Source organism: Dendronephthya gigantea, unplaced genomic scaffold (genome assembly GCF_004324835.1).
Source record: "Dendronephthya gigantea isolate DGI-Jeju-01 unplaced genomic scaffold, DenGig_1.0 000176F, whole genome shotgun sequence".
Classification (NCBI taxonomy): Eukaryota; Metazoa; Cnidaria; class Anthozoa; order Malacalcyonacea; family Nephtheidae; genus Dendronephthya; species Dendronephthya gigantea.
This window is the reverse complement of record NW_021163186.1, coordinates 236,976-262,986: the sequence shown is the minus strand read 5'-3', so window position 1 is coordinate 262,986 and position 26,011 is coordinate 236,976. Positions and strand designations below refer to the sequence as shown.

General features: G+C 36.7%; 2 protein-coding genes across 3 annotated transcripts; both read right to left on the bottom strand.

Annotated features, from left to right (window-relative positions):
- Positions 1 to 1,863: 1,863 nt before the first annotated feature.
- Positions 1,864 to 9,538, bottom strand: LOC114538170 (protein SERAC1-like). 2 transcript variants are annotated; one of them, XM_028559289.1, is made up of 18 exons: positions 9,470 to 9,538; positions 9,019 to 9,078; positions 8,607 to 8,640; positions 8,408 to 8,520; positions 8,022 to 8,147; positions 7,664 to 7,911; positions 7,300 to 7,398; positions 7,015 to 7,174; positions 6,448 to 6,485; positions 6,160 to 6,278; positions 5,913 to 6,039; positions 5,386 to 5,486; positions 5,054 to 5,151; positions 4,861 to 4,912; positions 4,570 to 4,703; positions 4,280 to 4,417; positions 3,677 to 3,857; positions 1,864 to 2,954 (listed from the first exon to the last, which is right to left on the bottom strand). In XM_028559289.1, exons 2-17 carry the CDS (start codon positions 9,029 to 9,031, stop codon positions 3,703 to 3,705), a joined length of 1,755 nt encoding a protein of 584 aa, XP_028415090.1. In that variant the 5' UTR covers positions 9,032 to 9,078; positions 9,470 to 9,538; the 3' UTR covers positions 1,864 to 2,954; positions 3,677 to 3,702. The 2 variants fall into 2 exon arrangements, with proteins under 2 accessions (XP_028415090.1, XP_028415091.1); XM_028559290.1 differs by lacking the exon at positions 9,470 to 9,538 and adding an exon at positions 9,342 to 9,361.
- A 436-nt stretch (positions 9,539 to 9,974) lies between these two features.
- On the bottom strand, positions 9,975 to 25,901 carry LOC114538180 (transforming acidic coiled-coil-containing protein 3-like). The gene is made up of 21 exons (XM_028559304.1): positions 25,855 to 25,901; positions 25,564 to 25,753; positions 16,547 to 16,711; positions 16,241 to 16,281; positions 15,903 to 16,090; positions 15,737 to 15,820; positions 15,030 to 15,113; positions 14,789 to 14,911; positions 14,357 to 14,415; positions 13,316 to 13,394; positions 13,174 to 13,228; positions 12,839 to 12,998; positions 12,304 to 12,396; positions 11,542 to 11,610; positions 11,315 to 11,424; positions 11,035 to 11,078; positions 10,883 to 10,950; positions 10,678 to 10,770; positions 10,429 to 10,535; positions 10,227 to 10,347; positions 9,975 to 10,157 (listed from the first exon to the last, which is right to left on the bottom strand). Exons 2-21 carry the CDS (start codon positions 25,750 to 25,752, stop codon positions 10,089 to 10,091), a joined length of 2,001 nt encoding a protein of 666 aa, XP_028415105.1. The 5' UTR covers position 25,753; positions 25,855 to 25,901; the 3' UTR covers positions 9,975 to 10,088.
- Positions 25,902 to 26,011: the final 110 nt, after the last annotated feature.

Below are 26,011 nucleotides of genomic sequence, written 5' to 3'. Positions count from 1 at the left end.
AGAAGTATCATTGACTCTATTATGGCCATGAATATCCTTATAATATAATATAGCAATCAAGTTCAAAGCAGATCCAATAGCGTCTTATAATAAACTCTCAAATTAAAAATGCATTTAGATAAAAAAACGCATATAATCCTGTTGGAATGATCTTTAAACAAAACACTGCCTTCTTACGAAGCTAATTATAAACTTCTTATTACAATAAGATTATAATTGAATACAAATTGTAACGTTTTTTCCCAAAGCAAATGTTCATCATTTGAACGAGACAAGGCTCCTCCCTGGCGCCAGGCTGGTGATTTTTACTATGCTTACGAACAAAACAGCTCCACGTGTTTTTTGATACCAGGCGGGGAGCCCCTTTTGACGAAAACATGTTCAATACTAAAAGCTTTTGTACAAAAATAACTTCTGCCATGTTCTCAAACTATTGCTGATTTAGATCTACCCAACTTTGTGTATCAAAGATTCTGCATGATTAAGAGATACTTATGTGTATGTAAGTGAAAATCCGGATGAATCTTCCTGGTAATGCATCAACACAACGGCTACACCCTCTTGGAAATCCTTCAGCAAATCTTAGAGAAATCTGTCAAACCGTGTACAAAATTGTAAAAACGTCTGCTATACTCCAATGGAGATTTCTTTTAAAAGACACGTTTCTGCAACTACAATTCAAATGCATTGTCTACAGGATGAATGTTGGAAATATTTCTTTTCGTTCATCCTTCTTTAAAGCTTAAAATACCGATATAGCTATACAAACTTGTATATATCTTCCTTTTGAGGACAACTGATCTTGCAACAAGACGTGATCCTAAACTCAGGGAATTTGAGATGTCCGCAATCCAAACTTGTATCACGACCGCAGGCTCGGAACAGCTTCGTAACAAATTATCAACCCAGCTTTTTATAAACTTGTCAACAAGCTGGGAGCAAGCAGTGAAAACCCACCCCAATAGATAGCAACAAAATTGGTACAATTGCAGGTCTATATATTTATATGCAGTTTGTCAAAATACCCATGGTTTGACACAGCTTATTACAAATTAAACATGTAAAGTATTTGAACTACCCTCGAATCTTATCTCGAACTCTAAGCAAGCATAAAAATATTTGCAATTAAGGTGGTATCATAATTGACCATATATCAACACAAATGTCAAAATATTGACTCAAACATATTAATTACGCCTCAATAATCATAACAATGGTGCATTACAACATGTCAGTGATACCCGAACGCTGTCCCTAGTTTCACAGCAAAATCCTACATCACTTACACCAAGAGCCAACCATGCATGCTTGAAAACCATTAAGGTGCCACTTGCCGAAATACTAAGCTTATCTTTATCGCCAAATTTGTTATTACTTAATGGAAAATTAGCGCCCAATTGTCAGCTGTAAGATAATTCGCACCCCACGAAATTGGTGCAGTAAATTGCACTTCAAAACATAAATAGAAGCCATTGTTTGTAGAGGGAGAAAGCCATTATCTCCATGGCAACCCACAGGGAACTGACATCAGCACTGGCGTTATGGCAATCAAGCAGGGACAACAGTTTCTAAAGGGTTTGTTTATGACAAAGATAATAAGGTGTAAATAGCTTTGGGGCTACCTGTGGCGCTTGTCCCATCAGCTGCAGAGAAAGTGATTGATCGTATTTCCAAAAGAGACAATGGCTGCATTCCCCTTTTGTCGAGGAAGCCAGCATTTCAATACAGCTTTTAAAGCGTTTGACAGATTATCGAAATGATTTGATTGATAACGCCCTGTTAATTTTGTGCTTCTCCAATCAATTCACCACCTTTGTTTAATAATAACTTAATCCGAATCAAAATATCGGATCATTCCTCGAGTTGTCCATGCGAAATGCCGTTTGTCTCAAACTCAACGTTTGCAAGAGCATCGTGGCTACCCTCAAACGCTTCTTGTTCGCTTTGCATTTCAAAAACAGCAACTTCAAAACATCGTGGCGAACCCTGAAAGCTCGCATATATTCACAGTTGTCATGCTGTTTTGCAAGGCTTGTGCAATGAAGAGGCCCAATATAAAAGCTCTGTTTTGGCGCAAGGTTTAATGGCCTGCTAATGTTCACAATCTTGTACATTGTTTCACTTTATTGGTACATTTCCTAAACCTGCTGCGCCAACGGTAAGGGCATTATTTTGAAAGCTTTCTCCAAAACATCCTTATACAAAAACTGCTGGGTGCGTGGCAAAAGATATAGACAAAGATACGCATGAAATCTATGCAAAAAATCGCCACTTTTTATTGACTATTTTAAATGATATCAAGCTCCAATTCAGCTTCATTTTTCGGCTGAAATTTATCCGAAAAAACGGGTTTTTGAGTTTACACCGGAAGTTCCAAATTTTGCATACACAACACTATCAACTCTATATTGTAGCTAGGTTCGAATCATTTGTTAGATTTAGCCAATCACTATCCGTGATGATCCCGTTGACTTCAGCAAACACGAATTGATGTTTCTGCCCACAATTTCATCAATGTTTTTGTTTTGTCTTCCAACACAGTTTCCAGAACTATCTCGCAACCGCCTGGTGTTCAAAATATGAAATCGTTCCCACGAATGCGCAATATCCATTACCACGATTTCTCATTGTCAAAACTGCCCTCGCTGTGCGCGTTTTTTCAATCTATATTGCCCATGTAAGCTAGCCATTCTATGCTCATCAATCCTGTCTTGAATTCTCGCGACTCTCTGGTGCCATGTCCTCCCGTATCCCACTGGGTTAGGGCAGTCTTGTTCAACACATGACAACCCCTCAGTGTACACCTGCTGTTCCCATCTGCTGGATCGCTGTTGCTTTTTATTTGACCCAGTTGGAGACGGTTAACACTCTTGAGAAGGGATCTTTCTCACACGAGGTAAAAACTGGACTCGTGGGTACAGAAATCCTATGCTGCGGTGAACTGGAATTTGGCCCTTAAAAAAAGGGAACCTGGTTAATCCCATGCAGCCTTCGATGAATATACATAAGCATACAAGATGGCTTCTCGTGCAACCATAACGCTGGTGTGCTTCGACAGGAAAAGTGAAGAGAATCACTATGAAAGCCTTCCAAAGACGGCAAACAGAGGACAATAGCAAAATAAAGACTGTTCAAATCACAGACTTCAGAAGATTCATTGATTGAAGACCCTTGTGACAGATATGCATCAACACAACTGAAGCAAAATACAGCCATAATATATGGTAACTGATAAGAAAAAAGCAGACATCTTCAAATCCAACCAGCACAGACACCGGATGACACAAAGTATCGAGATTATAGATGAAGAATTGGAGAGAATAAGACAATTGACTTAAAATAAAAGATGCAAAACTAATTCTACAGTGCATGTTCAACTAGAATTATACCTTGAGATTCGAATGACTTTTATTAGTTATGTTTAGTAGTAGTGTAGTTGTGTTTAATTTGTGAAAGTATAATTATCCTAACTTTAGATTATTAAGATTTGTCAAACCAATTGTGTTAATGATAAGTAAATTTAGATTAATTTTGTGTTAATTACTTTATTTCCCCAAAATAACCCAAAAACCTTGTTTTCAACGACGATTTTGATTTGTGGCAATCCCCCCTCCCGTAATTTTCCCGATAATACAAAGTTATGAATCGCGAATATTGAGTCGTGCTGAAATCCTACCTTGACAGTTGTGTAGATTACTGTTCTCAAAACAGAATTATTGGCATGAAATTCTCGTTGTCAACCAAATGTCGTTTAACGAAATCGACGGTCTTCACGTAAGTTGGGTCACAGCGACTCCGGGGTTTGCATACATTATAATGATTAGCTGGTAGCTGAATGAACTCGCCCACTCCAAAGTCTAAAAAATGCGACAGAGAAAGATTTTATAGGACAATGAACTATCGAAAGCTACAGAAAGGGACGGTATACTGCATGGTAACATTCTTAAAAATATGGGATACGAATTGTGTGTTAACGTGGTCACCTAATCTTTTATCATCAAAAACCTATACCCAAGATTATACTAGTTTTACAGCAAAGATTCCCTACTTTTGGCTCCATTTCGACAATTTAATTGCATTATCAAACACCAATAGGACAAAAAATACTATTCGGCAAAATACTAGTAGGAATCTGGAACTATAAATACTGAAGGTGTGCAAATCCTGATAATCGCCAATTCTCTCAAAGAGATAAATTGAAGGCAAATCGGTATGTCATGAGGAGGAACCTCCGGGGACACAGAGGAGTAGTTCGGTATTTAAAAGGTTAATTTGGTACCTGCGGAGTCCGGAGAGACTATGAGCGTATCTCGCACGATTTTCGCTGGTTCGGTCTCTGCGAAACTCAGAACTTCTACTTTGTTGTTTTGAACCAAGTCGAGAAAGTTTTTCTGGAGAACTTCGAGATATTCTGATCCTGTATTAAAGGAACGATTTGAAACGTTCATTCTCATGAAAAGTGGTTAACACTAACTCCCCTTAAAGGTTTCCTAATACGTTATCTTACGTTGCCTCATGCTTCTATGAATGGATTCACAATAGCAGAACGCGATATGAATTGCAACTTGCCTTTTTGTAATGCCTTGACCTCACTGGAAGGTAAAAACAAGTATCTGGCTTTTCCAGCGACCATTGAAGCGATCTCTGAACCTTTGTGGGGCACAGCATAGAACACGACACCCTTAGTGTTGGACTGCAGTGAACTAAAATGAAGATTTATGGATTCATTTTTTATGTACTCAAAAGGAAATAAATATGTTTTTGAGCGGCTGTGCCATTTATATTTATGCTACGATTAATGCAAGTAGTCTGTACATAATGCTATCAATCTAGAAATATAATATCTGGGATTCAACATACCTAAATTCTGATGATTTCGTGGCGTCCACTAAAATTTGTTTTACCATTAAACCTGCAATGAAAGAGAAGGGTGCAAGCAATTGAGTATTGCTTCTCAGGTTTGAATTTCTTTCATGGTCACAGGTACAGTACTGTTATTGCAAGAACCAGGGAACATACATCATATTAGAAATACTAAGACGTAAAAACTGACCTCCCATAGAATGCGCAAACCACACAACTGGACGTCTTCCTATACCAGCATTTTTCAATTTGTTCAAAAGCTCTGAACTACGATATTCGATTGTCGAACTGTAAATATATTTTATAGATTTGTAAAGTACAATTGAAAATCCCACCGTTTGGGTTTCTTTATGCGGTCATCAACCAAACAATTATCTGTAATCCTAAGACTCGAATTAACTAATCCTAACGTAATCCTAACCTAATCCTATAACGTAATCCTGTAAACTGGTATAAATCGTTGGATCATAAAGCACCGTATCTTTGTGAATATGTACAAGGAATGACGTGTCTTTCACTTACACTTCCGGTTGCGAAGGACACTTGGACGTCCAGCCACTCAACTCTGTGTCGTATTCAACCAAAACAACGCGACATCTTGGAATATCAACTGGAAACCAATCCTACAGGAATAGAAGTATATTAGCCTCGAATTAGAGAGACCTCTCGGTGATTGAGAATGGTGCCGCCGTCAAAAAACCCCTGAGGAGTACAGGGGGAACTCCCATCCCCCTTCGAAGGTGGTCCTCTGTTCATCTTGCAGTTTGACAATTGACCACCCCTATACACATTATGCTTCCCTTTTTATTATCAAAAATTGCTCCTGAAAGCTTGTGCTTCCCCCAAATTTTAAATGCTCGCTACATCCCCTTGCTGACTGAAATATATCCTCCATGTATTTGCTTAAAATTACTTAAGACTCCTTTTTAAGATTTATCAATGGAAAATCCCAAATCTGATAACAGAAACTATGACAGTGCTCATGCAGTGCTCACCGGACTTCAGGGAAATGTCTTCCCTGTGAATCAAAATAAAATACAGAATCATACCCGTGGCCAACAGCCAGTCTTGTTTCGCGGCGTCTGAACAAGCGAGTCATCTGTTTCACTTCTCCAAGTTCTAAAAGGACTTCCACGAAGACCGTGAACGAATACAATATCAATCTCTGGTCTACACCTTGAAAATATCAAAAACAAACGCTTTAAAAACTCACATCGTTATCAAGACAATTGTTCAGACTCTATGCACGAAGCAATCACGTTCAAGATAACATTTTGGGACCTTACAGCGACGTACCATTTTAATCTTTCGACTGGATAAGCCACAAATATTCCATCATCGTATATTTGCTCTTTTTCGCCTTCTCTGTCCAAGTTAGCTAAAGCTCGAAGCGATTGACTTTTAACGATCAAGTCCTAAAATATGGATTTACAATTCATTGAGAGATATCCTCAAGCTTACAGCTATCTCGCATCTATCTATTTCAACGCTCCAGAGAACGGATGTTTATATTTCTTCAAGGTACAAAACTAAACCTGAAATATTTGGAAAACTTCAATCCATAACAAGTGTACCGTGCATTACCTTCGATTTTATCCATCGCCGAAGCTCCCGTAACCAGCCTATAATAGTCACAACGACAAATTGGGTAAATCCACAGTCAAAATACACGGATATCAATCCAACTTTGGCTTGATTGATTTAGCTTGTTATACGAAATACAGAAATTATTTGTGGCGTGGTAAGGCACATGCAAGGCCTTGATTTCGTTTCTCTGGCCAGCACAAGGAGACAAATGAAAGCGGATTGCGAGCTTCGGCAGACGTGATTTCCATAATTAAACAAAAGAATAAAACTGCCTACAAATAGTTTTATAATCCCTCATTCAATATTTTTGAATGAACTGTGGGTTGTAACTCACTCAGGGGCAGTTTACATGAGCCTGTTTCCCGAGATTTAGGCCTAGGTTAAACGTCGAATGCAATTCAAACAATAGGCAATGAGATGGTAATGAAGCTTAATAAGGTTTATCATCTCATTATCTATTGCTTGAATTGCATTCGACGCGACCAAAATGCGACGCATAACCTGGGCCTTTTAAGGTATTAGCATAAGTCTCGGTGAGATAAACAAACACGGGCGGAGCGTTACCTGTCTTGATGATCTTGTCTCGCGATGAAGCATCTATCGCCATATTTCCCAGGACATGCGAGACTAATCTTTCCACCTTGACGCCACCGTAGTTCAAACTCACTAAACGGAGTAATTCTAATCCACCAGCCTCGAGAATCACTGATCTATGTTCTCTTACCTTAAACAAAGCGCAAATCATACAGTCTCGAGCCAATATTGAAACAAAAACCAATAAAACTGCAAGAAAGAACAACTTGCGGTGCAAAAAATTGCGACTAAATTTGATAAAAATCTAGATCATACTTCTGAATGTTTGCGCAGTGCTTTTAGAAACAAGAGGATTTCGTCGTCAGCAGAAACTGTTTCAAGATGATCCCCATCTTCAGGATGCCAAAATATCGTCTATAGAATAAACGGAAAATACTACAGCATTTGTAATTTTGTCTATTTTCCGGAAAATCCTAGTCCACCAGTGCCGGAGTTAAAAACAATCCCAAGTTCCCAACTCAACTTGATTTTAACTTTATAATATTAGTATGGAACTATATAACAAGATGTATTCCCAAAAAAATTGTAGACATTATTGCGGACTGTGTCAAGCTGAACCTAATGTTGCTAATTCTGTATTTAATGATGCTCCATGGTTCCGAGTTTCAACGTTTTATACCTTGTACAAGTTGTGACCGGATTTCCCCCCATGAAACGCCGATTCAGTAAACCAGGCAGCGCATTGTCCTGATGTGGGCAGAGATGACAACAGCTGACGAAATGCTTCGCTCAGTTCCTTGTCGTTTTTCTGAGGCAGATCACAGTTCTTGATGCCAGGGAAACAACTTTCCTCCAGAATGGATTCCCTGGCGAGACTCGTTAAAACACTATCAGAAACTTCATCAAGTTCTGCAGCAATGTTGAAACCTTTAGAATGAAAGAAAAGCTATCTTAGAGTAGGTTGTAACCTACTGCTGTAAGCTGCAGAGAATGTATGTAATAAAGAAAGCTAGTTGAGAGCATTTTTGTTAAATTACCTTCTGGTAAGATGGCAGAGGATAAAATCTTCTGGGAAATATTTCTGATGAGAAAATGATCTGACTGAGAAAGCATCAAGATTTGTTTGGGAAACTGTGTGACAAAAAAGCCAAGCAGTTGGGTTCCTAAAGAATGAAGTATATAGTGTCATGTATATGGACTATATTGCATAGTAATGCAAAGTGTCAAATGGTGCAAGCAAAGTGTTTCATGTAAAGGATATATGAATATATATATATATATATATATATATATATATATATATATATATATATATTAATATATATATATATATATGTACATCATCGCACAGCATGGCGAGTATCTAATAAGAAAATTGACTTAAACTGCTATTATCATAAAACATGACAAAATGTATACCAACCTGTGGGAACAAGACCTTCTAACTCTTCTTTCATAGGAACCTGAACATAATTAGTGACAGCCAAGTTGAACCATTCACGCTGATTGAAAAGCAGGTGTCCAAGATATGAACCACTGGAATGAATGAAAGAATGACATAGTTAAAAGCAAATGATCAAAGCAATTCATTCATTAAATGTCAAATCAATTAACTTGCTTACCCTAATACAGTTGCCAGACCAATGCCTAGTTTACCTTTGAATAGACAAAAAATGAAATTTAAATACAGCATTGACAGGGAAAACATGTCTTATATCCAAGTAAAAGTCAAAAGGCCTTTAATTACCACTAAGCTTCAGAGGGGCTGACAAGAGTTCGATGTGTCGGATGTAAATATGACGTTGGATGTCAAATTTGATAATTTAGCAAAAGTATACATTCTAGAATACATTCTTATTTAACGATACATAATTTTTCATATAATTGCAAATTATTCTAATAAATCATATGAGATTTTGTTGGACATACATTAATTCGAGCCAGTAGAATTACCACAAAATTTTGCATATGCTTCCATCCAGTAGGAGGTAGGAACTATACCCATGCACCCATATAAACTAGTATAATATTTACCAATAACTTTCATATCTCATGCCACTAATAGCTCTAGCAACATAACACATTGCCAATGTCCTAGAATAACCAAATTAAAATAAAAAAATTAAAACAATCAAGGTCAAATTGTTATCGTTTCTGTACAGTCAGAATGGGAGCACCATTCATATTTATGTTTTATATTAAAGAACCCATGCATTTTTCTTCTATCAAACAAGATCTGATCTAGGGAATTCTACACCAATGTAGCTACATCATCAGGAAACAATTCAGTGGCTTTTAGGATGCTTTAAAAACAATTCTTAACAACACAAGCTTGAACAGTCAAAATGGCCGTTCACCTTCCGTTAACTTTAGGAATAATTTTACGCAAAATAAGTAAATAACGTCAAAACTGGCACGGATCTTGGTCAATACTTCTTGTTCTTTCATTTAACTATCCCAAATTCACATGCGTACAAAGTTTTACCTCCAGATCTTCGCTTTTCAACGTTTTAAAAAGGTTTCTGTTTACATTTTGAACTAGAAAGTAGCAAATTGATCCATTTAAATCTGCCCGCCTGCGCTGACTTTGGTCTGCGCCAGTGGACTGTAATAAAACCTGGAGCGCTATTATTTCAACGGTTGCGACAGAGGTAGAGAGTTACTATCTAGGAATGTCTAGAACTATATAAAATGGTATTTTTGACCATGGTCAAAGGTGGAAAAGGTCGAAAGGTTGCAGGTATTCGACCCTGCCGTTTAACGTATCGTAGGCCATCTCATTAACCACTAGGCCATTCGTGCTGGTGCCGAATGTCCACAGTTTTTTAGTCCACTTACTTCGGGAAGTAATCCTTTCTTCTGAGACTTTGAAATGCAATAATAACTCGGTGAAAAGGTCAAAACGACTACATCTAATCATTTATCGAAGAGCGCGTTTGAGACATTACGCAGTGAGTGATACCATGGCTGGGAAAGTGACATAAAATAAGTTGATACAAAACAAGAAAGTGTCTATAAACGCACTTTCTTTCTATATTTTCAAATATACATTTGACAATTTAAATATACTTTTAATCTATACACATTACACAGTTCTAGCTAAATTAAGGCATTGGCCCCACTTTGCTGATAAGTTCGTCACAAATTGCTGTAAGCTCTTTGTTTTCATTGATCTATAAAGGGGAAAAAGCTTTCGTTTAATTTGGTTCTTCTTAGCGAGCAACAGTCTGTGTGCAACTTACTTTTTGATCTAGAGTTTGTTGTAAAGAAGAGACCTTTGTCTTTTCGCGTTTGAATGCAGCCTGGAGACCAGCCAGTTCTGTTTTGAACGTTGTTTGAACTCGATTTATTTCAACATTTGCTCTACAATGAAGAGATGAAACATATAAAGTTTTATTCCGATAAAAAACGAAATCAGCTTAATCGTATTTGTATTTCACCCACTCCTGTAGTTTCTGCTCAGCATGGCCTTTTAAAACTTGATACTTCGCTTCGGAGTTTTTCACATCTTCCTGTAGATCCTTAACCACTTTCTTCAAGACGTCTTCGTTCTATAGACGAAGATAAATGAATTTGATAAATGACCATCATGCTGTTCAATTTGCAGACCAATTTCTGTTACTGTTGCTTATATTTTTCTCCCTTCTAAACACAATCTACCTGTAAACTAAAAAGTAGAAATGCCGTGTTTACCTTTCGATACGACTCCACGGCAGTCTTCAGTTTCCCAAACTTTTCATGAAGATGAGCGAATGATTTCTCGGTGTTGTGTAAGTCACGTTGAAGCTAGTATAAAGGGAATGTCGTATTTATACTTAAGCCAAGGATAATTCAAGTTTAGTTCACTTTTCCATCAAGCGCTTCAAAGAGAAGTTGGATATTGCATAATGAATCTCACCTGATCACGCTCGTTAACAATTTCTGAATTCGATCTTTCCTGCTGGCTTTTCTCGCTTTCTCTGTCTTCTTTAGATAAAAAGGGTTAAACATTCAGCTCATTTTTCTTAATAAACAAGGGTTCAAGATAATTTTGTGCTTTATGCGACTTACTGATCATCTGTGCCATTGTCTGTTCATATTCCATCATTAGAGTTCTGAAGATAGACAAAGCATCGTTAACTCTGATATTTGCAATGCTCCTTCTTTCGATAGATGTAATCGAGTGAAAAAGTTACGGATGTTCAAACACGAGCACTTATACACAGAGCATTCATAGCTTTTCACTCGTTTGCATCTTTCAAACGAAGAAAATCGCACGAAAAAAATATCACAAGCATATGCAAATATCCCGGCTCCAGGAACACTACTTGTCCGCAAGTAAAGTCCTTACTTCACAACTTTATTTTCGTCCAATAATTTATTTCGCTCTTCAAGAATTTCATTTCTTTCATCGAGTAATTTTTCCAGATCAGCCTCGTGGAGGCTCTTTTGTAAATTCCACTGAAAGAAAGAGAGCTTTCTAAGCGAGAGCTTGCTATAGATAGGAACGTTTCATTAACTGTATTGCAGACTGATCAAACGACAACAATATGGTTGCATAAAAATTGACGGACTCACTTGACTTAATAACTTATTCTTCTCCTCCTCGACGGCCTTATCTAAGTCTGTTTTGGAGAACTGCAACGGCTGCAAAAAAAGAGAAGGGGTTTTAAAATATTAACAAGAAATATAGACACTATGTATCTGACTATTTTCCCGCCAAAACAAAGCCAAATGAAATATGAATAGCAAGAGTTTGACTTTTGAAAAGAGTTGTTTAGACTCTCCCTTGAGTATTTAGGAAATTCTCATTCAAACTTTTGGTGCCAAGTCATATTAATTCTCACGAATCACGACCTCAACATCAATTAGTTCATGTCAAAATATCCAATCTTTCAAATTTCTTGCACAATGGCGATCAACTCACTATGCTAACAGGTCGTTTATTGCACTCGTTTGCCATCTTCTTTTGCTTCTTTGTCGCGTTCAAACAAAACAACCAAGTAAAAAACTCGTACATTATCAACTTATAAAGGTACACGGCCAATCGTTTACGGTTGACACAATATGAAATATCGTGTAATCCTGTATTAATTATACCCGGATCGAGACCGCCATTGATCAGACAAACGTGAAAAGATGACAGCAAAACAATGAAATCCATGAAGACCTGCAGCCACCATAAATGAAAACATGACAGGCTTTTTAATCGATCGTAAACAAAGTAGACTTATAGTTTTCCGCATATAATGAAATTGCTCCCCTTGGGCTCAAGGCGAGTAAAATTTAAACCAAGATATTCTTGTTAACAGGTTCTACTGAACACGGTTGAAACTCTACCTGAACAAGTGGCGATTCTTCTTTAGCAGGTAAAGTGCTATCCACGGATTTCGAGGCTTCTTCCTCCTCCGGTTGTTTTTCTGCTGCGGGAATCTGAGAAATCGTAAAACGATACGTTTGAAATAAATTAATATAATCACAACGAGCTATGACGGGTCTTTTAAACGTCTTTGGCAAAGCTCCGTGAAAGTTTGAAAAAGAGGACAGTGGACTGGATTTAAACGAGACGAATTGGCAAAGCAAATGGAAATACATACAATAAAATCTCGAATTTACACATGCTCAAAGTTGATGTTTCTACTTTTTTAAAGATTTAATTTATTTTAGGGACTTCATTTTGAAGTATAGCGAACGAAAATTGTGTTAAATGTTTTGACAATACAAGATATTTTAGGAAACTATCAGTTCAAAATGTAAACAAAACGTTTGTTTACATTAGAGACTGTTGACACAAGTTTTGAACGGCACTTAGTGATATAATGACGTCTCACAAGTGCATACAAGCATTGAACGTGGATCAAACGACTGCACTTACATCTTTGCTTGGCGATATTTCTAATAAATCAACAGGCTGGACCGCTGCTATTGCCGTGCTCTCCCCAGTCTCCGCTTTCTCCGTTTGGGCGAGCAAGGCGCGACGGGATATCACAGGTTTCTCAGGCGGGGTGTCCATACATAACAGGTCGTCGTTAGCACTAGTAACGAAAAAATGAAAAAATGTGAGTTCTGTCATATTCTGCCAAAGTCCTCAGCAGATTTTCACCTAGGTCGTTTCAAAAACAAAATATCAAAGTTGTCGATAGCTTGTGGCCTACTTGTAACGAGTTTCACGAGTTTAAAACGATTTTCTACGCCGCTTAATTTACTTACATAGAGCCTTTGAAAAGCAAGTCTGCAGGATTTATGTTTGCAAGAGCACCGGGTTCTGTGAAAGTAAAATGAGAATAACTTCGCGAATATACAATATCATAATTTCTCGGTCAATATTCACAACACAGAAACATTTACAAACCTTGTTCCGTTTCTTTCGGTTTTCTGGCCTCTACGAGTGGATCAAATTTCACATATAACGATTGCCTTGCCAAATCGCTCTACACACAATAGTAAATAACAATTAGGCTAAAAGCACTGTGCCAGTCAACCATTTTGTATCGGAGAATCGATTTGTTGTACATTTCATGATTTCAAAAGATAGATTCTCAGATAGAGATGTAAACAGATACTAGTGTTAAACCTATAGTGACAGCCCTTAGCGATTTCAACTTGAGCAAATGTTTAACTATTTTGAACGTCACAAGTCTACGAGTGTTTGCCCTAGCAAGAGCGGTCAAAACGTTTACGTACACTATAGATAGATAGATAGAAGACTTTATACACTGTTATAAACACTGTTATAAACAGTTTTATCTAAGTCATTCTAGTTCTGTAAACATTGCAGATCCCTGACCTTTTCTTTCCAGCAAAATTAACGAAGAAACGACAAAAATTTGCCGTTAAGATTAAACGGCTGTTGATTCATTTGCCCAGAAACTTCCTCCAAATGGTAAACATTACTTACATTGAGTTAAATGACTTTAGAATAAACACTTCGCTTCGGAAAATCCTCACTTTTGTTAATACGTTATACACACGGCGTTGAAATCAAATGAATCGTGTGGAGTTTGCAACACGAATATACACGGATGTCAAATTATTTCATAAGACATTATGCAAAGTCAGTTAAAATCTTCGAAACAATACATTATTTATAAGAAGACGACCACAATAAATGTCAACGAGCGGGGAAATCGGAAATGAATATCCGATAGATATTTGATTACAATGAAACTATATTATAGAAAGCATGCTTTTACTTTTTATATCATCGCAAGTATTTCATAATATTCACTGCACCAAGGGAGAAATGATTTCACCTTTCGTACAACGCGAAGGAAAGATTGTATGTATGAAGTACAGTTGCGAAACAGAACGGCTATAATTGACTTTAGATTTTCCAAGAGTAGTACAGAAATACGTCGTCTAAGACAACTAAATATTGTTTTAATTTACTCACTTCGTGATCTGCGCCAGTCGTTCCAATGTTTTCAAGGAAGTCTAACTCGAGACCAAACTCTGTATAAAACATCAAAGTTCACAGAATCAAGACAAGCGACAACGGTATTTACAGAGAGATATCACAGATCAACATTTATACGATAGTTTTTCAATATTTAATTTCGAAATCTCAAATATCTAGCTTTCACAACAAAAACGTTCAATTTTGCATAATGTCGTCGTTATTCAGCACCGGGCAATGATAGCCTTAGGTCGCTTATATGCGAAGTTCGGTTAACGAGGAGATATAGATTCTTCAAAGAGCATACTGGCAAACTAATGTAAGTTATAAAATCATGTTCAAAGTTACATATTAAAGACTTATACTAGAGTCTAGATTGTTCACAAGCGAAAGAAGAGTGTTTGTTAAGTACAAGGTCAAAGAGAATACCTGCAGCTGGCTTGAAAGAGCTTTCATCAAACTCAAAATTTGCATAATCATCTTCTGACTGTGTTGTGAGTGCTGAACTCGCTTGTTCATCTGGAGTTACTTCTTTGACCGTTTCATCTAAATCTAAAATCGTTCACAGTAGGAATGAAAGAAACTCCGAATATACATAACATGTCGCCTGGTCATGGCTTTTAAAAATCACAGCTATACAGCTATTTATTATCTTATATTAAATATATACCTTCAAGACTGATGTCTTCTGATATCGTATTTTCCAAACACGACTCGTCGTTTGCCGAAATTTCCTTAACCGTCGTGTCTAAATCTGAAATTGAGAACAAATTTACGGTGGCTGTTGACTGTCAATATTTCTACTTGACGGTGTACCAGGTTTTTTTAATAAGTTATCAGACCACTGACAGGCAAAATCATCTATGCGTATCGTATCGTATCGTATCGTATGGATATCGTATTATATCGTATCGTATCGTATGGATATCGTATTATATCGCATCGTATCGTATGGATATCGTATCATATCGTATCGTATCGTATCCTATCGTATCGTATGGATATCGTATTATATCGTATCGTATCGTATGGATATCGTATTATATCGTATCGTATGGATATCGTATCATATCGTATCGTATCGTATCCTATCGTATCGTATGGATATCGTATCGTATCGTATCGATATCGTATAGTATGGATATCGTATCGTATCGTATGGGTATCGTATCATATCATATCATATCATATCATACCGTATCGTATCATATCATATCATATAATATCATACCGTGTCGTATCGTATCGTATGGATATCGTATCATATCGTGTCGTGTCGTGTAGTATCGTATGGATATCGTATCGTATCGTATGGATATCTAAAGAGTTGAACACTAAAATAGCCATATACTTTCAAACGAAACAAGTCAAGTGTACCTGAACATGAGTGTATAAAATCATTATCTTCTTGACCATGACTTTGTATGACTGGTTCATCTGACGATGGGACTTCTTCGTTATCTACATAATAAAAACATAATTTCAATTAAATGATCTTCCTAAGATTCATTTTCAACAAGACCAGGTGGATAAAAAATCATACTTTGAACAACATCTTTCATGTCTATGGCAACATTTCCCTGTCTCTCATCGCACACAAAATCACCTCCATTTTGGATTTCTTCAATTTTTTCAGAAATTTTCATACCATCAAAGCCATTGGTCAAATCATCTTTCAATAGATTCACCTCGACTACAGTATTGTCGCATTCAGCAGTACTGTCATCCATACTTAAGAAAAAAATTTAAAACAAGTAAATCTTGTGTAGGGTGCAATGCTAACGACATGATTAAATCTGCAACAAAAAGCACAAGAAACGCTTAAAAATGTTTCACTCTTTCAGGAAAACCGCTTATCGCAAAAGTAGTTAAAGTATTCACCTCGCAATTGGAAGATTCTCAATGATATCATTAACAACTTCCTGCCAAATAAATTAAAAGATTTAATTTAGAAATCACGGGAGCCATGGGGGTCATGCAGCATGATTAAATAAAGTGTACCTATACCTTTGACATATTGACTGTCAATTGGATTCAGGTATAATTGCTGTCATAGAAGTTATAGTTAGTTATAAACGCGTGAATAAAACTATATTTCCTGGCCAATGCGTTCAATTGTATACTAAAGGATTGCAATTTACTTAAAGCAGACTATAATGCGATTTCATTTTATAACAATGGCAGTACCTTGGCAATTTCAATGTTGAAAAGATGATCTTCTTTAGTGACGACTTGCGTTCGTTCTATCCAAAGTTCGTCTTCATCCAACCTACGGATTTCTTCCCAATCTGGGAGATCTTCTGGCAAAAGATCCGGTGTTTTCTCCACTGGAGTGCTTAGAAATAAACCAGCCTAAAATATACAATAACTTTGTTAAATGTTTTTGCTCTCAATAGCTGTTGAATATACGAGTATCATTATAGATCTTCAACACTAACATTTGCTCAGGCTTTGCAGAAAGAACTGCCTGAATGACATACAGCCATGCATCCAAAAACTTATTATATACATTTTGTTTTTATTACATTTCGCTAAAGCGCTGGTGAGTCGGGATTTTTTTTCACATATAAACACACTACTTGCTTTGCAATTGTAAAGGAAGACGTGCTTTATCAAGACATAGAACAGTTCAACATAACGAGCAAGTGTACCGACATATCTTTCATTAATCCATGACTTTGTGTGCTAGCTTGTGTACATATGTACTACGTAGAAACATGGCTCAACCACTTTTTAGAAACAACATTGTTTAAATCGTCCTTCAACGGCCATCGATACATTTGACGTATTCGCTTGTGGTTAGGGGGGGGGGGAGATGGTTGCTAAGCAGTTTATTCATAGTTGACCTTGATTGATTGCACCATATCGTTTCTTTAATTAAAAAATATTCATTGAAAAACACTTAGAAATCTTGAGTCAAAAATAGCCATTGCCGTAATAGCCTTTTGTCATTCGTCTCGACCAGTATACGTTTAGGAGTTTCCCGACCAAAAATATTTTATTTGAGGCATTGGTGGCAGCGGTTTGAGGCCAGCTTGAGCAAAATTGATGCAGGTAATTAAAAATCACTAAATGTAGGTAAAAATATACCAGGAACAGATCCATCGTTTTTAAACCAACACAATTTAATCGCCAGACTCTCAATAACATTAATTAGAACTGCAGTAATAGCAATGTTAAATAACACTATTCAATGACAAGGCAGTGACCACATAGTGATAGAAAAAAAACGTCTCGTCATCTACAAACATGGCTACACTACAGCTTCAGCAGGGCCATTATGTTTAACTTTAATTAACACACGTCTTGGAAACGAGTTACAACTTGATCCACACACAACAAATTATTTACACAAAGCAAACTCGATTCAGATACAATAATAATTTAAGAAATGAACTCCAAAAAACCACCCAAAAAGTCCCATAGATTGTTATTGTTATTGTAACGCAAAATATTTGGATGATTAAGAGCTCTGCGGGTGAAAAATATGAGCGTGCAATAATTTGCCGTTCTAAGCATTGGGAATTTCCCTCCTATTATTATATATATGTTTGTGCGCATATAAAAGACCGGCCCGATCTTCCTATTTGATCATAATATTTGCCCGTCTCAGTGTCAATTGCTAAACGAGAGAAGAAAGAAAAACTTTACCAGTGTTCGATAAGTTGAAGAAATGTTCGCTCTGAAATTGGGGACGCCTGTATTGCCATTGGTAGCATATTCTCTGCTCATAATACAACTCCCTTGGACAACTGCTGGTTCGATAAGAAATGAAACTCAACCAACATCAGTTACACCACTGTCAACGAATCAAGTCACTCATCAGAGCAGTTCAAACAGAACCAAAAATACGACAAGCCAAGATCGAAATCATACTGTATGCAGAGCGTCGATAAAAAACGAAGATTCAATCAAGTTCCTGGAGTTGACGAAACACAGCCTGGTAAACATCATTGACGTTCATTTCGTGTACCACACTAATTACACCAAATATACCAAGTCTATCATTTGGGTAAACAGCGTTGGTCGGGAAATATTATTACTACTCGATATGATTCGCCCACACTTTTCATCAACCCTGACAGTTGGTAGACGGAGTATAACGATTCATACCTCAAAACGACCAAAATTGTGTGTTTTCTACGATAAACGAAAACTGAAATATACAGATAACGGACGCCTAATGAGATTTTATGGCGGAATAATACAACCGAACGAAGAACTCTGTTACACTTTCATTTTAAACGAATTGAGACCACGATGGTGTTGCAAGACTGTAAGAACTGGGATGAAAACAAACAAACAGCAGTGTGATGTAAGCATCGGTCCGCCATTAGGCGTACCCTTCACGCTTGAATCGCTATATCTATTTCTTTTTCTTCTTTCGTTATTGACAATGAATGCCTTTCACCTTTATTACCTATATCTTGAACGATTTCCATGCCATAAAGATTATTACAAGCTAACAGACAACCCAATGTCTTTATTTGACATTGTCAAAAAAATCGTCTGCATAGAAGACATAACCAAGACGTCTTTCCTGATTAGATTTCTCCTCACATCAACAGTTCTAATAATTTTAGTCGCAACGCTACCTTTGTTATTCTGGGTACTTTCCTGCCTGTGGTTCCCAATGTGCACGCATTCCAAACTCGACAAGAAAGTAGAAGCTACGGAAAGTTTATTCAACAGCCTTTTAAAAAAGTATGAACAGGTTTTCGTGATAAATATCCCTGATGAGCACAAGTCCGAAAGAGAGGTTTTCGTGAAAAATATCCCTGATAAGGACAAGTTCGAAAGAGCGGTCTTTCTTCTTACTTTGCTTTTCAATCCGAAACTCTGGAAAGAGATGAAAAAGATGACTTCCAACATTTACAAAAAAATATCAAATTACATCACTCCGTATATTGGGAACATTGGTGCTTCCATCGTAAGCATAATCTTTCTTTTCTTCTACGCCGTTTTCTTCATCGTTTTAACAACAATTGTTATGTGCATAAATGTTTTTTATAACGCTGTGATAATCACAGCTTCCTTTAGTGTCATGCTATTGCCGGTAGTAATGTTCGACCTCCATAATGCTATCTATTACACTATTCTATGTATTCACACGTTGTCTAACATATTCGTCTTCGGTTGGTTGTGGTTTCTTGTTCCAATGTTCATACTACCCCTAGTTTCAGGAATAATCCTCAATTCTGTTTATTTTCTGCCCTATGTCACATTCGTCTCAGTCGTAGGTTTCTACACATGGCGTTCTTGGAAATCTCTCCAAGAAGAGTTTTTTTCATTAAAATGGATAATTTATGAAGTATTACAAGACAGACAGAGCAGCACTAGAAATTTATTTCATAATGAAGATGATAAAAGTATTTTACACGTTGTTTCGAAAGGCCTTTATTATAAGATAAGAGAAAAACTGCTACCATATCAAACTATATTTTTGGTTTTTGTTGTAAAATGTGCACTTATTGTTGTCTTCGCGTTTGGTGTCTTTGAGCTGGTTAAGATATTACAAGCTGCTGACGCTTCGCCTACTATTATGGTCATTGCTTCAATGACAACCGGTGCATTGCCTCATATTTTGAATATCGTGATGGCCACAGTTAGTGGCAACGAGAAAAAGGCACATGATAAAACCCTACGAACAGATGTCGAACGTTTGGTGAATGAACTGACGAAAGACAATTCAGAAGAATCAATATCGTACTTGAGAACAACCATAACAATACCAAGAATTAAACCAAATGGGGACATTGAATCACAACCAGTAAATGGCAATGATGTAGATAATCAAGAAAGTTTGTTGCAGCCTAGGTCTAACTGATCAAGGATTTGTTTTATATTAATCGTAATATTTCTAGACATGCATTTAAAGTATACTTAACCTTTGCACAATTACTCTGGATTCCTTTTTGAGATCTCTGTTAATCCACACCAATCCAATTCATATCCTTAGCTAATTGCTAATCCATGATCTTAATCCTTAATACTAGTAATGAGTAGGCACATGTCGTTAATTTGCACAAAGATAAAAGAACAGAAAGTTGGACAGTCAGGCAATAACTATGTGCATGTGTACGTATGAATAAAATATGTATGGGATTTATGTATAACCAAAAGCTTTGCAGCAAAAATATGTTGGTGATGTACCTTTTAATAATTACGCTTATATTATACACTGTAATAATATACTGTATACTTAATATACTAATAATACGCATATACTGTAATAATAACTATCACCTTATCACTCATAAACCAGCAATAAATCTTAAATACAATTGTTCAATAGTATTGCATTTTAACTTGCTGATGCCAATTGATAGGAATTCAATGACAAAAAGTCACCCTTATGGTACTAATGGTATTTCAATTGGCTGGATTTCCACTTGCAGAGAAATGGTTTACTAGCAAAATATTACCATATTTTCTTTTGAATTTTAAAATAACTAGATTTGTTCCACTGGACTGTTCTCATGCGAATTAACGTGTGGTTCACTGGTTAAATTTTCATCCATTTGTGAACACCTGATCCAGACAAATTCAAACACACTCGACTGGCCCAGTTTTAATTTAGCCAAACCTTTTACAGATGAAACATTTTGCAAGAAATTAAGGGTGGTTATCATGTACATCAATACACCCAATTGTGGTCCAAAATTTGTGAGAAACATCAATGTAATATATTCTGAAAATCATCCAAAATTTGGAGCCTGAAACCTGATCAGTTCATGATTATCTACGACGTGGTCTGTATTATTTAACCCCAGTGATATTCAGTCAAACTGCATATTCCAATATGGGCCCAGGGATGAAATAGCAACCAGATAGCTAATTATTACTATCAATCGCGTCTTATGATCCCAAAAAAACCCCAGCCAAAGTTTATGCAACATGGCGCATTATTCTATATTTATTTATCAAAATTGTAAAGTGCTAGTAATTTGCATGCAATGTAACTGTTTGAATATAATATGTTAAGTTCCTAAAATATATAAATCAATTATCATTAAACTTTTCTATGATTGTTGTTCTATCTCGTATTAATATGAAATGAATCATTCAGTTAAAGGTAGGTCGTAATACTATAATTCTTGCGAAGATCTCTGCCGTTCACTGCCAATTCTTCGGTCTTTTCAACGTCCCCATTTAATCTCACTTCTGATATTATTAACGTTGTTGTTAAGTAGGCCATTGATAATTTCGAGTCATTCTTTGTGAATTTTTCAACTAAACATTCAACGTTTGCCCTCATAGTTTTATTATGTGCTTTTCTTTCGTCATCGCTATCTGTGGCCATCACCATATTCAAAATATGTGGCAATGCACCTGTCGTCAACATGGCAATGACCAAAACACTAGGTGAAGCGTCAACAGCTTGCAATATTCTGACCAGTTCAATGACACCAAACGCGAAGACAATGATAAGGGCAAATTTTACACTAAATATAAAAAACTTGGTATGATATGGAAGAAGTCTCATTCTTATTTTACGGTAGAGCTTCTTTGAAACAACATGTACAATTCTTTCATAGTCTTTAACATCGTCCAGATTTATATTGCTGCTCTGTTTCTCTTGTAATACTTCGTAAATGATCATTTTTAAAGAGAAATACTCTCCCTTCAGAGATTTCCAAGAACGCCATGTGTAGAAACCTACCACTGAGAAAAAGGCGACGTAGGGCAGGAAATAAACAGAATTGAGGATTATTCCTGAAACTAGGGGTAATATGACAAACGGGACTAGAAACCACAACAATCCTGAGAAAATTACAGAAAATAACGTGGAAAAGAGTAATAAAGAGTAATAGAGGCACGGATAATTCACAAAAGAAGATAGTGAAATATTAAACGACGCTGTGAGCATCAGCACGTTGTAAACAACATCTATGCACACAATAACGGCTGTAAACACAATAAAAAAGACGATATACAGAAAAAAAATGAAATAGAACAGAGAAACTAATACACAGATGCCTATATTCGAGGTTACGTCCATGGTCGATACATGGTTTACCAAGTTGAGAAATATTTTACACCAGAGTTTTACATTGATTGGCAAAGTCAGAATTTGAACAGCTCTTTGAAACTCGTTTTCATTACTGATATCTAAACCAAATACCTGTTCATATTTTCGTATCAGCCAGTCGAAAAACCGCTTCCCAATTAATATTTTATCCGAGGATTTGGAAAGTTTACCCACCGGCAACCAGATACAAACAAGCGCTAACAGGAAAAGCAAAGGTTGCAAAAAAAAAAGGAAAAAAAGGGAGAGATATGTCAGAACAGATTTATACCCTAAGGACTTCAAAATGGCGCCTTCTCTCCAGGAAAGTTTCATGACCATGTTCGTTAAAGATATCGGGCTATCTGTAAGCTTATAATAATCCTTATTACCCGGGAATTGCTGAAGAAATAAGTAGTAAAGATAGAGGCCATTTAGTGTCAATAACGAAAGGAAAACAAAGCTTGCTAGTAGCAATTCAAAAGTCATGTATACACCAAATGGTGGTCCAAGGCTCAGATAACACTCATATTCTTCCTTGTTAACGCCAGTTCTGGTAACTTTGCAACACTGTCGGGTTTTTTTTGCGTTTGGACGCAAAGTAAAACAGAGTTCTTCGCTTGGTTTTATCTTTAGGCCAAAAATATTCAGTAGCTTCGTTTCAACTTGATAATTCTGTTCTGTATTATTAAACCAAACACACTCCTTTGGTTGAGTTTCGACGTGTATTTTCATATTTCGTCTACCGACGTTCAAAGTTGTTGAGAAGCTGTCTATATCGAGTAACAGTAATAGTTTCCCTCCAACACGGTTGACCCAAATCATTGATCTTGTGTATTTTGTGTGATTATCTTCAACCACGAAATGCAGATCAACAATGTTTACCAGGCTATGTTCAGTCAGCGTTAAAAACTTCTTCCAATCTTCCTCTTTTATCGACATCTTACATTCAGTCTCGTTCAAATTTGACCTCGTCACAATCGTAGTTTCGTTGCTAATGTTACGCGGGAGATGAATTGTTGGTTGGCTTTCATTTGTCGACCGAGCAGTTGGTTGGCTTTCCTTTGTCGACCGAGCAGTTGGTTGGCTGTTATTTGTCGACCGAGCAGTTGGTTGGCTTTCCTTTGTCGACCGAGCAGTTGGTTGGCTTTCCTTTGTCGACCGAGCAGTTGGTTGGCTGTTATTTGTCGACCGAGCAGTTGGTTGGCTTTCATTTGTCGACCGAGCAGTTGTCCGATGCATCAAGAGCAGAGAATATGCGACGAACGTTAGCGTGGACAAACTCACAACGAACATATCTTGTATGGAAAGATATCAAAAGCTGGGTGATAATATATCTCGACTATCAATTGCAAAGTGAACAAATTCAACGGCGAAGGCAGTCGTGATGATGTTACACCATATTCATGCTAACCATGCCGTACCACTTATTCTTCTTTTATTAACGGTAATACGTTCCGCATAGTTGGTTATGTTAATTCTTTCAAGTAGAATACAAAGTCACGAGTTGTGAATTGTGTATGAACTTTTATCGTTGAATACATATTAAATCCCAAATTCCCAGCCCTTTTTATGACTCAATTCTAACAATTCTAACAACTAATTTAGAGACTTGTCTAGAATGTGATTCAGTTCTACTTCTAGAATTTGATGACTGATGAATCTGCACAACAACAATATAATCAATTACATCCTTCCGGACACATTGTCTCAGATTTGGTGCATCTTATTGTAGTAGTTTTAGAGTAAGTTTTCGTTCAAGCTAACTCTTTGCCATGTTCATTTCCTTTCCGAAAGTAACCTTGTTTTAAAGCTAGTTCAAATGCGAGCTTTTCCGCACAAGTTTGCTTGTGTGTACGACCGTCATTTGCTCGTGTGTACGACCGTCATTTGCTTGTGTGTACGACCGTCATTTGCTTGTGTGTACGACCGTCATTTGCTTGTGTGTACGACCGTCATTTGCTCGTGTGTACGGCCGTTAAACGACTTAACATGACGGAATTGTTTGTGAAATTAAAACATGCAAGTAGACACTTTTCAAGAAAAAATGTCAGTTTCTTCATGTTAAACACGAGCAAATAAAACTTCATGAAGGGAACATGTTGATGAAAACTTCAAAACTCCCCCAAAAACTTATCTCTGCCTCATATTATTATATTATTACTACAACTATTTTTTAGTATTATTAAAAAATCTATGAGATCAAAAAATCATGAATAAAAATTTTAGTATTAGTGACAAGTATAATCTCTTTTAAAGAATAAAACTTGCTCGCAATGCATCCTAATGTGCGCACTAACAGCACTATAGTATTTTAGTATTTGTTATTTACTTTGTATGATATCTAGAGGATCCAGGATCGGGATCACTCAATTTTTATCCATTTTCCCCTTATGAAACCTGAACCGGACAAATTCAAGCACATTCATAAATTTGACAGGCCCAGTGTGAATTTAGCCAAATTTTTTACAGATGATGAAACATTTTACAAGAAATTAAGGGTGGTTATCATGTACTTCAATACACCCAATTGTGGTGCAAAAATTTGCAAGAAACACAAATGTAATATTCTGAAAATCTGTGAGAAACACAAATGTAATATTCTGAAGATCATGCAACATTTGGAGCCTGAAACCTGATCAGTTGATGATTCTCTATGACGTGGTCTATATTATTTAACCCCAGTGATATTCAGTCAAACAGGATATTCCAATATGGGCCCAGGCATGAATAGCAACCAGATAGTTAATTAATACTTTCAATTGTGTCTTATGATCTCAAAAAAATCCCCAGCCATATGGCATTACTCTATATTCATTTATCAAAATTGTAAAATACTAATAGTTTATATGCAATGTAACTGTTTCAATATAATATGTTAAGTACTTAAAAAATATAAAATATAAACTTGTACTGTACGAGCAATTCGACTCTTTCATTCAATAGTACAACAACTTTAAAAATATATCCTACACAAACTACCACAGGCGAAGAAGCATAAAAAATAGTAAAATCTCACCATGAAACTGATAAAACTGGTATAGAACTTGGCCAACACAGCGCCCATAATCGCTCTATTACACCGGATATAGCCCGTGTGAAAATGGACAAACAGCTTCAAGTTTGGACAAAACTTTTCAATATCGTATCGAAGCAGATCGGTATAGATTATCCGACCATGTATAGTCTTGCTTACCTTAGACGATCTGTGAGCTTCTGGCGATCGCAGACTGTTGTCTTGGAGTACGAGATTTCGCTCAGACAACGGCGAATATACCAACTTTTCTGTCGTCTTTTGACAAAGTTCGCAGCCACTTGGCGAAATCGGCGAACAATTGAGTGCGTCAAACAAATTCTCCTTGCCAATCGTGGGCAATTTTTCCATACTAAACAAAAGAACGTGTTTAATTTCACCTGTTTTAAAAGCTTTTCGGCGCTAACAACCCAGCGATCTCATTTAAAAGATAAAAGAATTTTTGAATCTTACCAGAAAAAATTCTTCAACCGTCGTTCTTGTTGTCGATTCCAGACTTCCGTCCGCCCGTGCTTCCAATCTCTCGCTCAAAGACTCTTTGAGAAATTTCAAATTCATATCCTCGAAGAATTCCCTTCTTTTAAGACAGCAAAATCGAGTTTATATGATT

Coding starts and splice junctions, on each gene's coding strand:
- LOC114538170 (XM_028559289.1), bottom strand. Junction 7,399..7,663: donor CCGGTCACAACTTGTACAAG/GTATAAAACGTT, acceptor TTTATTCTATAG/ACGATATTTTGGCATCCTGA. Junction 3,858..4,279: donor AGTCTCTCCGGACTCCGCAG/GTACCAAATTAA, acceptor CGCATTTTTTAG/ACTTTGGAGTGGGCGAGTTC.
- LOC114538180 (XM_028559304.1), bottom strand. CDS start 25,752: ATGGAAAAATTGCCCACGATTGGCAAGGAGAATTTGTTTGACGCACTC. Junction 12,397..12,838: donor AAATATCGCCAAGCAAAGAT/GTAAGTGCAGTC, acceptor ACGATTTCTCAG/ATTCCCGCAGCAGAAAAACA. Junction 10,951..11,034: donor GACAATGGCACAGATGATCA/GTAAGTCGCATA, acceptor TTTTATCTAAAG/AAGACAGAGAAAGCGAGAAA.